We start from the raw sequence: 12,348 nt of genomic DNA on the forward strand, positions 1-12,348 counted from the left end.
AAATGAAAATAAATGAAATGTAAGATCCTGAACTCAGGATGCAGAAAAGGGAATGAAGTGAATGAGAGAAAACAAGGAGATGGAGGTGATGAAGAAATTAAGGAAGCAGCTGGGACTCCAGAACAGTATGTGAGGTTAACGAACCTTGGAACAGGTTTTGAGACTGTGCTTAAATACAGCAATATGCTTTTCTTAACTTTCAGATATTGCAGAATGCCAGAAGCCCCCTAGAGGGGTAAGTGTGAAAACCATTAAAACTGTTAACTTTCTATTCATTACATTTTAAAAGGTGCAACATGGAAGCATGTTTTTCAGCCAAGGGCTAACTTTTGCCAGGCTGCTTTAGGGGTGTCCTCAGCAGCTAGCTATTTGCCACCTGCCAGTGCAGATTTTCTAGAGATCTGAGACCATTCTTCTCACCTTGACTTTGATGGCCAGGCACCTCTGTATGGCACCTCCAGCTTCTGTTTGGCACCTGAATCATGAATAGTTCTGTGATCTGACACATCCTGCCATTTCCACCTGCCTGAGAGGGAAGGTCTTTTAGACAGTTCTGGGTCTACTGATGGTTTTGCAGCTTAGAGTCAAGCTGAGTATTGGAGCTTTTGTGTGTTTATTTGAAAACTGGAAGATGTATGAAGGACTGGCATAGTGAAAAAGACTGCTATGAGGGGATGTTCTGCAAGGTGTCCTACAGGGAGGAGAGACTATTGATGCATCTAGCAGGTGTGCTGCAGCTTGTCTCATGCAAGCACACTTCTCTTCTAAACTCAGCACCACAGAACATCCCTGCTTGTTAACCTCTTGCACCTTCCAATGCTCCACATCAATTCCAGCTTTGTGATGACCCTCCATCTGGTGCATTCTCACTTCTCATGTTTAGAGCTCACCTGATTTCTGTAGCCCCACCCTAAACATAGACCCAGATCTTCCACTGGCCCTTTGCTGATGGCCCGGGGCAGTTTTACAAGCTCAGTTGTGGGGTTTTTTCTGTATTGTCATACCCTTGCACTTGGCAAAAATACTGCTGCTCCTTCCTTTCCCTTCATCTTTCTACAGGACAGAAACATGGTCACAAAAGCAACAGGCAGCCAGGATCTGGTTAAATAAACTGTAAATATATTAGCAGTGCTGAGTGGCTGTGGTGGTACATTCCTCAGCAAAATACATCAATGATTGTCCTCCCTTTTGCTTTTCCTTTTTTTTCTCCCACTTCTGAAGTGTTTCTGAGAACTGGGGGTACCAGCAAGCCAGAATCAGAAGTTGTATCAGGAAATGGTTAGGCAGATCAGAGAGGCCTGGGAAAGGCAAGAACTTTGATCGTGGGCCTATGTGTTCTCTAGAGTAAGAAATGTGGAGCAAGCAAGAAAAAAGTACATGCTTTAGGTGCGAGTAAAGTACTGTTTACTTACATGGTTTGTTGAGCAGCCAACAAGGTCCAAGGTTATTTTGGACTCAGCATGAGTAAGTGATCCAGGTATGACAAATGAGGTAATGCATTCCAGGCTCATTAAAAACTCTTGGCTACACCACTGATGTTGACAAAGTGCCAACCATAGCTTGACCTCAGCAGTGTGAAGGCCACTGTTTTCTTTCACACCCTCCCTTTAACATCCTTTACATTAGCCAAATATGTGCATCCAGAGAACAATGTTATGAGGAATGTTCAACTTGTTGTACTTCCAATGATAATCAAACTCCTAAAAAAGAGGTAATTCTGCTATAACTAACCTGTTAAAGTTAGATATCCAACAGCCGTTTTGTCTTGACTAATTTTGCCTTGGTGGCCATGTGTATACAGTATATTGCATTCTTGCCATGGACTTGACCCAACTGATGCTGAATTGGTCATTGACTTGGTAATGGGGAGGTGATGTTACCTCCATTGATAACTTCCCCTTCCTGGGCATGCAGGTAAAGAACGTGCCTTGTGGAGATGCTAGCTTCTTGGAGTGGCCTAAGCTTTTCCACTACCTGTTGTGTAAATAAAACTGTAAATAAAACTTCACTTTTGGGCATTTAATACTTAGTTGATGCACAGAAGGTGATGTTTTGATCCACAGGAGACAAAGCTTCTCTCCTCTTCTTCAGCCCAATGAAAGGTGATGAAGCAAAGCATCAGGGAAAAATAGTGTTTAGTTATGGCTGACCTTGGCAGCTCCCATGGATCTCATTCCTAGCTACATCTTTTTCCTCTGCATAGAATTTGCCATCCTGGGGTTTAACACAGAGCTGGGTGTTGTGCTAGATTATAAGGCTTGGAAATGTTCCTGTTTCCCATGTCCTACTGAGCAGACAGTGTGCCTGAAAGTTGAGCACATGAGTGTGGTAGTGACAGGAGAGCACTGGCCACAACCTTGTGAATTTTCTGAATGGATGTGCAGTGTAACCATCTCCTTCCTCATCTTCCTCATTTCACCCTCATGATCACCTATGATGTCCTGATGCTTGCACAGGCTGATGAGAGAAAAATGTAATTTTTAAGTGTTTTTTTCATGGCTTTGTGAATAGAGAGGACCTCTTGCGTTAAGGAAACAATTATCTGGTCTGAGCAGCATTAATCCTGAACTTCCCTTTTTTATGGGTGTCTCACTTGCCTTTGGGGTCCAAACCTGCTGCTGAGCTTCTCTCCAATACCTGGTCTTCAGTTCTGTGCTGCAAGTGCCTCTGTATTGTTCTTATTTGACTATGGTGGTCCATAGGCAGCTCACAAGTGCAGGCTTTGGGCTTCAGTATTGCTAAGTCACCTTTTTGCTGGGATGTTTTAGTCAGCAAAGATTTGCCAGTCTACATCTACAGATAATTTAACTTGCTGTGCTGTGCATAATTCACAGTTTGCATTTAGCCTCTCAGGTGTGAAGATCTGTAATAAAAACACATTTGGCATTGGTGAGGGCTTAGCCAAGGTTTGGGGAGGTGGAAGCAAGGTATGAGTTTCCATCTAGGAAGAAGAAAAAGGCGATTAAGTCTTAATTTCAGATTACTGAAGGCAGTTACATTACATCAGACGCTAAATGGTTTTGTGGTTTTTTGCCATCCTGCATGTAGAGAAGGGTCATGGGGTGGTCAGCTGTGACCCAAGGAGGTGTGGGAAGGGTGTGATTTGTAAGGAAATCTCTCTTGCCACAGGGCACAGGGGGAGCAGGCTGGGGGCACACCTCCAGCCTCTCCCCTCTCACTCCATTTGCAGAGTACCAGGCTGTTCCCTTTTCTGTTTTCTCCTTGTGCCCCACTCAGTCACAAGTCAACATTTCATGGTCTTCTGAGAAATACTGATCCCTCATGTCGAAAAGCAAGCAGCAATCTCTGTGTGATTTGCAGTGACTACCTGTTTCCAGACAACACGCAGGAACCATTTGAAACATGTAGGGGAAGAAAACATTCCTGTCTCTAGACAGATTACTATAAATAATTTTATTTTCCCTGAGAATTCACATCTGAGATGGCAATAAGACATATTCCAGAATGGAAGAGTTGTTTAGAAATGGTTGTCATCACAGCTTGTGTAACTGTTGATATTCACGACGTTCTCATTTCACACACTTTCACTTGATAGTTGCACAAGACTTTTACTTCCAAGTAGCAGTCAGCTGAAAAATGAAGTCCACACCAGATGCATGCTAGTTAATAATCACACCTTTTGTTCTTTATGGTCAGAAATACTTGCTCTTGAATTAGATCTTTGTTCAACTTTGATTCTTGCTTCATTCCTTGTGACAGCTTCAGCATCTTCTGCAGCAGTGGGCAGCATTGCAAGTGGTGGTCGTTGCACTGAAGAGCTAGCTGGGTTGGTGGGCTCTAAGGGACAGGCTTGTTTAAATGACACCACCTGGATCTCTTGCTCAGGGAAACAAGGAAGTAACATGCTGACGTAAAACTGGCATCCAAGGAGTGCTGAAATGGTCCCTCTGAACTCCTGGTGATGGGTAAAGGTGGCAGGCACAATGGTGACATGTATGTGAAAGATAACCAGCCCAAACTGGGAAGTGTGTCCTTGTGCTCCTCCCCCTCTTCCAACATGAGGAGTGCTAGCTCATTCTCTGGCTGTGTTTTACCTGGTCATACCAAAACGTTTGCCAGGACTTGGCAGGTAAAGTGGCTCTCCCTGCTGGGCACTACATTACTCTTGCACCTATCCTATAGACTTTTGCAAGGATTTCTTGAGCATTGCCATTTTCTAAATGCACTTGCCCTTTGTGGTGACTGGCAAGCTTGGGATGAGCTGTAGTCTCCAGAAGAGGCTCCTTAGGTCAGCAATGCTTGGGCATGTGTGGGCTTCAAGTGGATGAATGCCCCTGTGCTTCCAGAGGTTTGAGCTTTGGGCTTTGGGTGTACATCTGCTGACAGCCCTTCTGCACTGACCTGCCCTGACCAGCAGCATCTCTGCTCTCCTGGGATGTTGTCACCTACTGATCACAGGCATGGAGGTGTTCTGCTTGGCATCCCAAGCCTCCAGTGTACAGGGCAACTATACTGTGCTAATATTGATCTTTTGTGTCACATAAATTAGGGGCAAAAATTTGTCAGCAGTCCATCAAGGATCCCAGTGGACATTCCAGGAACCGAGTTTTTCCCTCTTTCAGGTACATCAGGAAGCAGAAAAGGAGAGGAGAGGAGAGGAGAGGAGAGGAGAGGAGAGGAGAGGAGAGGAGAGGAGAGGAGAGGAGAGGAGAGGAGAGGAGAGGCAGAGGAGAGGAGAGGAGAGGAGAGGAGAGGAGAGGAGAGGAGAGGAGAGGAGAGGAGAGGAGAGGAGAGGAGAGGAGAGGAGAGGAGAGGAGAGGAGAGGAGAGGAGAGGAGAGGAGAGGAGAGGAGAGGAGAGGAGAGAGGGAAGAACACTAGCTGTCAAAAGCAAACATGTCAAATGTACAGGAAAGAAAGTATTTAAACTGGTAATATGTTGTATCTCATACTTGTAGACTAAAAGGGGTGGGAAATAAATGCAAACTCTTTGCTTATTTTTTCATTTTTTTAAATTTAATTTGCTTTACTTATGTTCTCACCTTCTGGGAACGTACATGTTATCAGGTTTCACTGCCACAAATGCTTTCAGAAAATGAATTTGAAAGCCATATGCACAATCACGTGTAGAAACTGAATTCTTTCAGATATTAAGTACTTGTGCCAGAAGTCCTTCTCCTCTAGAAAAAAACATAGAGTATTCACTTAGCTGTCCAGTACATACTGGTCATCCAATGTCATCAGAAAAACTGACTGGGACTAGGCTACAATATATGTGTAAAGTTGCTTTAAAATAATTATGAGTAACAAATCTGCAATGTGCTCATGAATATGTTATAAATGAAACAAAAAATGAAAAAAAAAAAAGAAAACAAGTATGTGATTTGTAAATTATACCTTCAGTCCTAGTCATATCTCCTAGCTGAGGAAAACATAATGGATACAGATGAAATATAAATAATCTTCTAATAATGTATTTATTTATAATGACTTAGGGAGCAAATGTTAATGGCTTTGTTTCAAGTGTAACTGGAAGTATTTCAAATGTTTTCTTTTACAGAACAGATAGTAGAAGCAAGGACCTTCTCTTCTGGTATTAATTCCTTTTGCTTTCTTGCTAATTGTGTGTCTGATCTGGAATGGCTTAAAGTGATTTGAAGTGGTACCGTGGGGCATGTGGGACAGTCCTTGTGTGCTGCAGGACAGATTTTCCCAGCTGCAGCTCATGAGCCACAGGGAGAAGGCAAATACCCCATTTCATTGTGGGTTTGTGCCAGTTCTGCCATGCAAGGCTCCAATTCAAACAGTGTTTATATGCAAGCTCAATATACCTGGAATTCAGGAACAAATACCTTCTTGCTTTTAAAGCTTTTAGCAAAACATTAGGAGTGCTTTATAGTGTGATGCAAAGTACAGTGCCAAAAGCTCGGGATAACACGTATGTTTGGACAACATTGAGCCTTGAACTAGTTTCTTTATTAAAAGAAAAAAAAAAAAAAAAAAGAAAGAATAAGAAGAAACAAAAAGTGTATTTGATCCTGGCAGGACTACATCTCTCTCCAGACGTTGGTTGGACTGGGCTGTGGGATCCATGCAAAGGTTAATGTTCTAATGTTTGTGTCAGCATGTAGTAAATTGAGGGAACTTTTCTATTTTCTTCAGTACCTTTTTTAAAGAAGGCGCCGCTCCTGGGGCTAACCGTGGTCCTTGACACATCCAGGTCATGTGCAAAAAACAGTAATCATGGGGAAGACATCAAAGGCAGAGGGCTGAGCAGGGTTTATAAATAAGGCAGGGTGGTGTGGCTGGGGCTGGCAGTCTGGCAGCCGCGCTGGAGTCCTCGGCGCTCATCCCACGCTCCCGCCGAGGCGCTCATCTCTGTTTGTATGAGTAATGGAGCTGCTGGGGGAGGGGATTTGTAAGCACGGAGCAAATACTCTTAGTGTTCATTTTGTCTAAGACTGATATCCACACCAAGTCGAGACTTCCAGCGATGTAGTGTGCAGTCACATGCTGTAGCATTCATGAGTACAGATATAAATCAGGCAGATGTTTGTCGACTGGAATGGGTAATAATTTCTTTCTCTCTTTGTTTGATTTTGCATGTTAGCCTCAGATGACAATTTCAGAATTGCTTTCTGGGGTACTTTTCAATGAGCAGAATGTGCTTCACTTGAGATAGAGATATTTTCTATAGGGAGATAAACATATATGTATAGAGACACAAATATAGACTTACACACATATGTACATGCATATATATATTTTTTTTTTTTTTTAATTTTTTTTTTTTACTGTGTGCCAATGCTGGGGGAATAAAAAAGGATGTGGTTTTTTTGACTTTTAGTTTTAAACCCATGGCTTTTCTTCTTCTCTGAGCAGACCAAATATGACACTGTTACTCAAACTATAAAATCAAATTAGCACCCTTTATTGTGTTTGCAAACTAATTAAAATGTAAAATGTCCTGAAACCACTGGCTTACTGTGTGACAAATGTAAGATTAGAAACAATTAGAAGGCACTCAAGAGGTTTGTAGTGTTTAGATTTCTGACATTGTTCTAATCATCCCTTTAAGTAAGGAAAACAATGGTTACCTAGAAATAAAAGGTTTAAAGGAAATTATCTTCTTCGGTACAGTCATTACTTAATGATTGTTTGTCATTTTAAATGTTGCCATAGTAGTCAGAGGCTGATTTTTAAACCTGAAAGCAGGCAGGACACATAATAATGAGTGAACATCTGCTTCATCTATTATTTCTAGATGTGATCATAATTTATATTGTAATACCAGTATTGAATGATGAGCCTGATATTTTTTATGATGATCCATATCCCGTTTTAAAAATGGCTCAGCACAGTTAGGATTTAGTCACTGTGTTATTTCAGAGCTGTTTTATCTTAAGAACTGGACAAAACTGAAAGTGATTCATGTTAATTTATATGTGTGGTATGTAACCCTTATGAAACAATCAATCACTTATTTCAGTACTTGTCAACTTCTAGAACTAGTTGTTAAGGGGTTTTCTGATCCATTTCAGGACTTGTGGGTCATTTTTTATATTAAACTTTTTTAGAAGAACTTTGACAAGAATGACAGTGTATATAAACATTTCTTGGAGCTGTAAGGAATTTCAGTATTTCAGAACATTTCCAAAACCAGATGTTTCCCAGAGTTGGAAATAGTAGTTAGTGCTCTTGCTTGAAGATTAAAAATAACAAATGCAGCAGTCTGATTAATGCAAAGTTACCTATTAATATTCTATTTTGTTCTTTTTTGTACCATGGAGAAAATTTGTGCTTTCTCTCGGAGTCCTTCAGAGACCAGTGTTTGACTTCATATTAATTAGTTATGTGAAAGTAGAATAGATTAGCCTTGGGGGATATTCTATAGAAATGTATAGTGTGTCAAGATATAACCCATGGAGGATGGGAGTCTCATAATAAGCATTACTGTAGACAGATGTGTATGTTTCTGTGATTGTAGTGGAATTATTTGTTATTCTTTCAGCTGTTAAGACTCCAGTATAAGACAATGTGCTCAAATTGTTCTCTGTTAATTTTCAGCGCCAAATCTTAAAGGCAGACCACGCAAAAAGAAGCCTTGCTCACAGAGAAGAGATTCATTAAATGGCATTAAGGATTCCAACAATAATTCTGAAAGCAAAGCTGTTGCCAAGGTAAATCACTTAATAATACTCTTTTCAGTACACTCTCCTTTTTTAGGTACAGCCTGGCCTTTGTTTCCCAGCACACTGTTTCAAATTTAGAATGTAACTTATTTTCTGGGAGAGGTAAATGTAATTTTTTTCCAATAGTTTTATTCTTCACTTTAAATCATGTCTGTGTTTAAAGTTAAAGTAACTGTAATCACCCAACAACCTCATGCTATCTCAACTTGTTGGTAACAGGGAGTGCTTAAGCTTTCTTGGCATCTAGTGTTAGCTTTCACATTCTGTGACACACAAACATAGTTTGTGACAGTATCTTTGAATTAAAAATAAACCAGGGAGCAGCTCACCCTGTTACAGTGTACTTCTAAATATAAGTTTGAAAATAAACAGACTGTGAAACAAGAGCCACTTCACTAATGGTTTCTAAGAAGCACACACAAATGACATTACCCTGATGTTAAGATCTTGCCTTTTTTTAAAGATAAAGGCAGAAATTCAGTACAAAAGCTTAAAAAAAAATCTGGACTGTATCTTTAATACTTAGTGCTGAGCTGCATGTCCCAGGGTTTGTGGAACAGCGCATGCTTTTACAGAGTCTTCTGTATGCACTGCAGTGTTTAGCCCATACTGCGAGTAAAAATTGAACCGTTGATTTGTGTTTATAGACTTAATCTATTAGATATTTATGGGTTTGTGCCTTTTCCTTAAATGCTTAAAAACAGAGTTTCTGTAGTGTAATTCAGATCCAATTTTCTATGTTGTCTGTGTGGTCTGAAATAAGAGTTTGGTTTTCTCCTTAAAAAAAAAAAAAAGGAAAAAAAAAAGAAAAGCGGCACAAATGGCTTCTTTCAAGATGATTTAATTTGAAACTGTAAGATGCAAAGATGGAAAATTACTTAGAGCTATACTTGTAGATTTTTAGCTGAAGCAGAACATCATCACTGTGATACTTTTAAGCTAAACAGCTAAACAGGTTTGCATAGACTGAATTTAGGCTACTTCCTCCAAAATCCTTTGTTTCGATAAATTGGATGGATGTGTATCTGAAAAGTACGTCCATTGTTGTGACCATCTCTTTAGGAAATACAGTGAATCTATAGATCCATTCACATTGGTATTGTTGTATGCAGTGAATGTCCTGGGAGATCAGGAGGTTAAAGAGGTCAAGTGGAAGTGTTCTGCTCAGAGTTTCTCATAGGAAGGCAAATTAAATTCCACCTCCTCCTCCTCCTTAGGAGTTGAGTTAAAATTGTGCTTTCTCTTGATGACGATAAAAGAAGCTGAAGTTCATGATGAAGCTTTGCCCTGAAGTCACTGTTTCTTTGCTTTTTGTGCCCTATTGTGCTCAGTAGGAGTCTGTACTATATTAGACAGGCATGGGAAAAGGCAATGGAGCTTGGTGTGTGGAGTTGCAGGATCCTGCCAGATACTATAGAGTTTGCTGGAATGTTTTTGCTCTGTGGAAGAATGTGCAAAATCCATGGTGTGAAAATGTCTTAATTTGCCTCAGTTCCCCCTTCCCCCAAGCTGTTTTTCATGTTAAAATGCTACCAGCAAACTGCAGCATGGACTGTATGGTCAAAGCACCCCAGACTGTAGCATGAGAAATTCTGCCTCTTCAATACCTGATAAATAGGTATTGGATAATTAAAAATAATAGTAACACTTCATATTAAATTGTTTATCCTGTGTTTATATTTGGGTTCACCCTACTTGTCAAATGGGAGGGCATTTCAGATAAGAAGTGATTCCACCTATTCATCTAGTCATACTGTGCTCATCATTGTGAAAATATTAATAGCATTAATTATCTTGGCCAGCTTAATTTCATTATAAATAATAGACATGCTCATGATACAATGTCCTTGCATACAGTCACACTGACTTCACTGTGGCTCTTCACATCAGTCAGTGTCTCAGGGCTGTGGAGATACTTTAATAGAGGGACAGCAAATCAGGACCCCTCTACAGCAGGTTTCTGTAAAAGGAGGGGAAGTGTATTTGAGAAAGGGGGAGGGTGAAGGAGATTAATCTACTGTCTTCTCCTTGCTGGGAACAGCTGGGATGTTAGGATACCACCTTGGACTCCATGTTGGGCTTCATCATCAGTTTTCCTCCTCTGTCCTATCTCCATCTCTAATTCTGGCAGTGGGTCCATGGAGGATGGAGTTGAACACAGCTAGTGTTAGTGGGGCAAATCCACTTGTGTTGGAGGCTGAAACATTTTGGCAGCAGTCCCAGACATATTCCTCTTCCGGCTAAAATCCATTTTGGCCAGAAGCTGTGCTGCATTCATCCTCAGATCATGGCACCCAGTGTCTGAGAGCAGCCTCATTTCTCAGGTGGAGATTCAATTTAGTTTGGGACATGGCAGAAGTGGCATTCTGAAGACTGTGGTTTTGAGCCTGCAGAGATCATTGAAGCCACCTGGTTATAATGACTTGCTGAATTTCACATTCTCAGCTGCCACTAACTAGGGAGCTTTGTACCTTCTTACAACTTAGTTCTCATTAGGCATGTTTACCTTGAACCATCAGCAGATTGTTTTGTAGGCTTTTACTGTTACCTGACACAGAAGACCATTTGGTCAGGTAGGAGCAACTCAGTAAATTCCAGTGTAGGTGGCTTGATAAAAATCAAGCAGTATAGGGACAATGTGGTCCTTGACCTGCAGGTGCTGCCAGGGGAAGTGGGTTTTTCATGTACTGCTTCTTGCTTTTGATTGCCTTAGTAGTCACTGCATCCATGGTATTACCTCCTGGGGTAGATCCCAGTGGAGTTCCCTCCCAGGCTGGGAATGTAAAAATCACAAGAATACAAGGCCATCTACTGAGGCAGGATCAACTCTCCTGAGAAGCACTTCACTCCAAACACTCGCAGGACTTTGGAGGCTTTCATGCTTCTCATACAATCAGTACTGGACAGGCTTTTGAGACTTGCAAGATTCAGTGTAACCCTCATCGTCCCAGAAGAGTGCTCCCGTTCAAAGTGTGCAGAAGTGCACTGTAAGGCTTTTTAAAACTGGCTGATGTGGCCATGCCAAAGAGCTGAAAAGATTAACTAGTTAAACATGGAAATTGTCCCCAAATGAATCTACTCATTACATCTCCTAATGCAAATACTAAAGTAAATCTCTCACTTCATCTGTACAGCAGTATCTGGGAAGTCTGTTTAAAAGTTGCCAGGATCTGCTTTTCCTGTGGCCATGGGTGGCCTGGCATTATATCAGACTTGGAGATTTATTCAGAGCACTTCAGCTGTTATCCAGACGCAACCAAAATGCAGGACTGTAGCGATCTGTGTTGTGTGTGACCTCTGGCAGGAGAATATAAACAGACGGGTATATCCATGAGCATTCTCTTGCCATTTGGTTGTGGATCATATGCCTCTGATGGAACATACAGTAGGAGATGGTCAGATGTGCCCAGAGCCCCACTGAGTACACTCATCTCCACCATGGCCCCAGGTTGCCTGCTTGGGCCTTAGCCCCCAGTTTCATTTTGGGGGCATTACACTGAGGCTGCAATGAAAGAGCAACTCCTCCTGGGCAGATTGACCTCTCCCTTTATAACAGTGTCATTCAGGCTTTCTGAGCAGACCAGCAAAGAGAACAGAGCCAAGCAAAACTACATAATCAGGACCTTCCTCCAGGTCTTTGCCCTCTAGGAAGATTCAAAATTGTGTTTTGAGAGAGGAGTTTGCGGTGCCCAGTGCAAATCTTGCATTGCTCTTACTGACTTGTATATGTTTATGCTGGATTTACACCACTGTTACCCAGAATGGTATTTGGCCCTTTTGGTTCTCTTTAATCACTGGTCATGTCATTCATCCATATACTCTCCTTAGATGGTGGAAAGGTTCCAGAGATGAGGCCTGTATCTCAGTGAGTGTATACAGCACAGCAGCCTTCATCCAAGCTTCCTTCAACCTGACACAGCTTGGAGTCCATCCCTTGCATTTTGGCACCTCTGAGTTCCACAGGTGCTTTGACTTTGCTTCTCTGTACACTGGAGAAAAGGAGGTGGTGTGTAATGTGGGGGTTTCTCACTCCAAGTGACATTCTAAATGCTATTTTCTTTGTTTCCTTTTGTCTCCTTGGGAGTAACATCCCTTGCCATTAGCTTGCTTGCATAGCTGTCATGGTTTTAACCCATCAGGAATTACCACACACACTTCATTTAGCATTTGTGCCCAGACTGTCTTTGCCAACATAGC

General features: G+C 41.5%; 1 protein-coding gene across 5 annotated transcripts in view; it reads left to right on the forward strand.

Moving 5' to 3' along the window:
- Window positions 1-12,348, forward strand: part of ARID5B (AT-rich interaction domain 5B) — a 118,172-nt gene that overhangs the window by 74,494 nt on the left and 31,330 nt on the right. For 4 of the 5 annotated variants that reach the window (XM_030453141.1, XM_030453142.1, XM_030453139.1 and 1 more), the window contains one exon: window positions 8,027-8,139. In XM_030453141.1, coding sequence (XP_030309001.1) covers window positions 8,027-8,139 — 113 coding nt within the window. Of the gene's footprint in view, window positions 1-6,368; window positions 6,529-8,026; window positions 8,140-12,348 lie in introns of those variants that run through there. The other variant, XM_030453143.1, reaches the window with a different exon arrangement.

This window comes from Calypte anna, chromosome 6, assembly GCF_003957555.1.
Source record: "Calypte anna isolate BGI_N300 chromosome 6, bCalAnn1_v1.p, whole genome shotgun sequence".
In the NCBI taxonomy this organism is placed as follows: domain Eukaryota; kingdom Metazoa; phylum Chordata; class Aves; order Apodiformes; family Trochilidae; genus Calypte; species Calypte anna.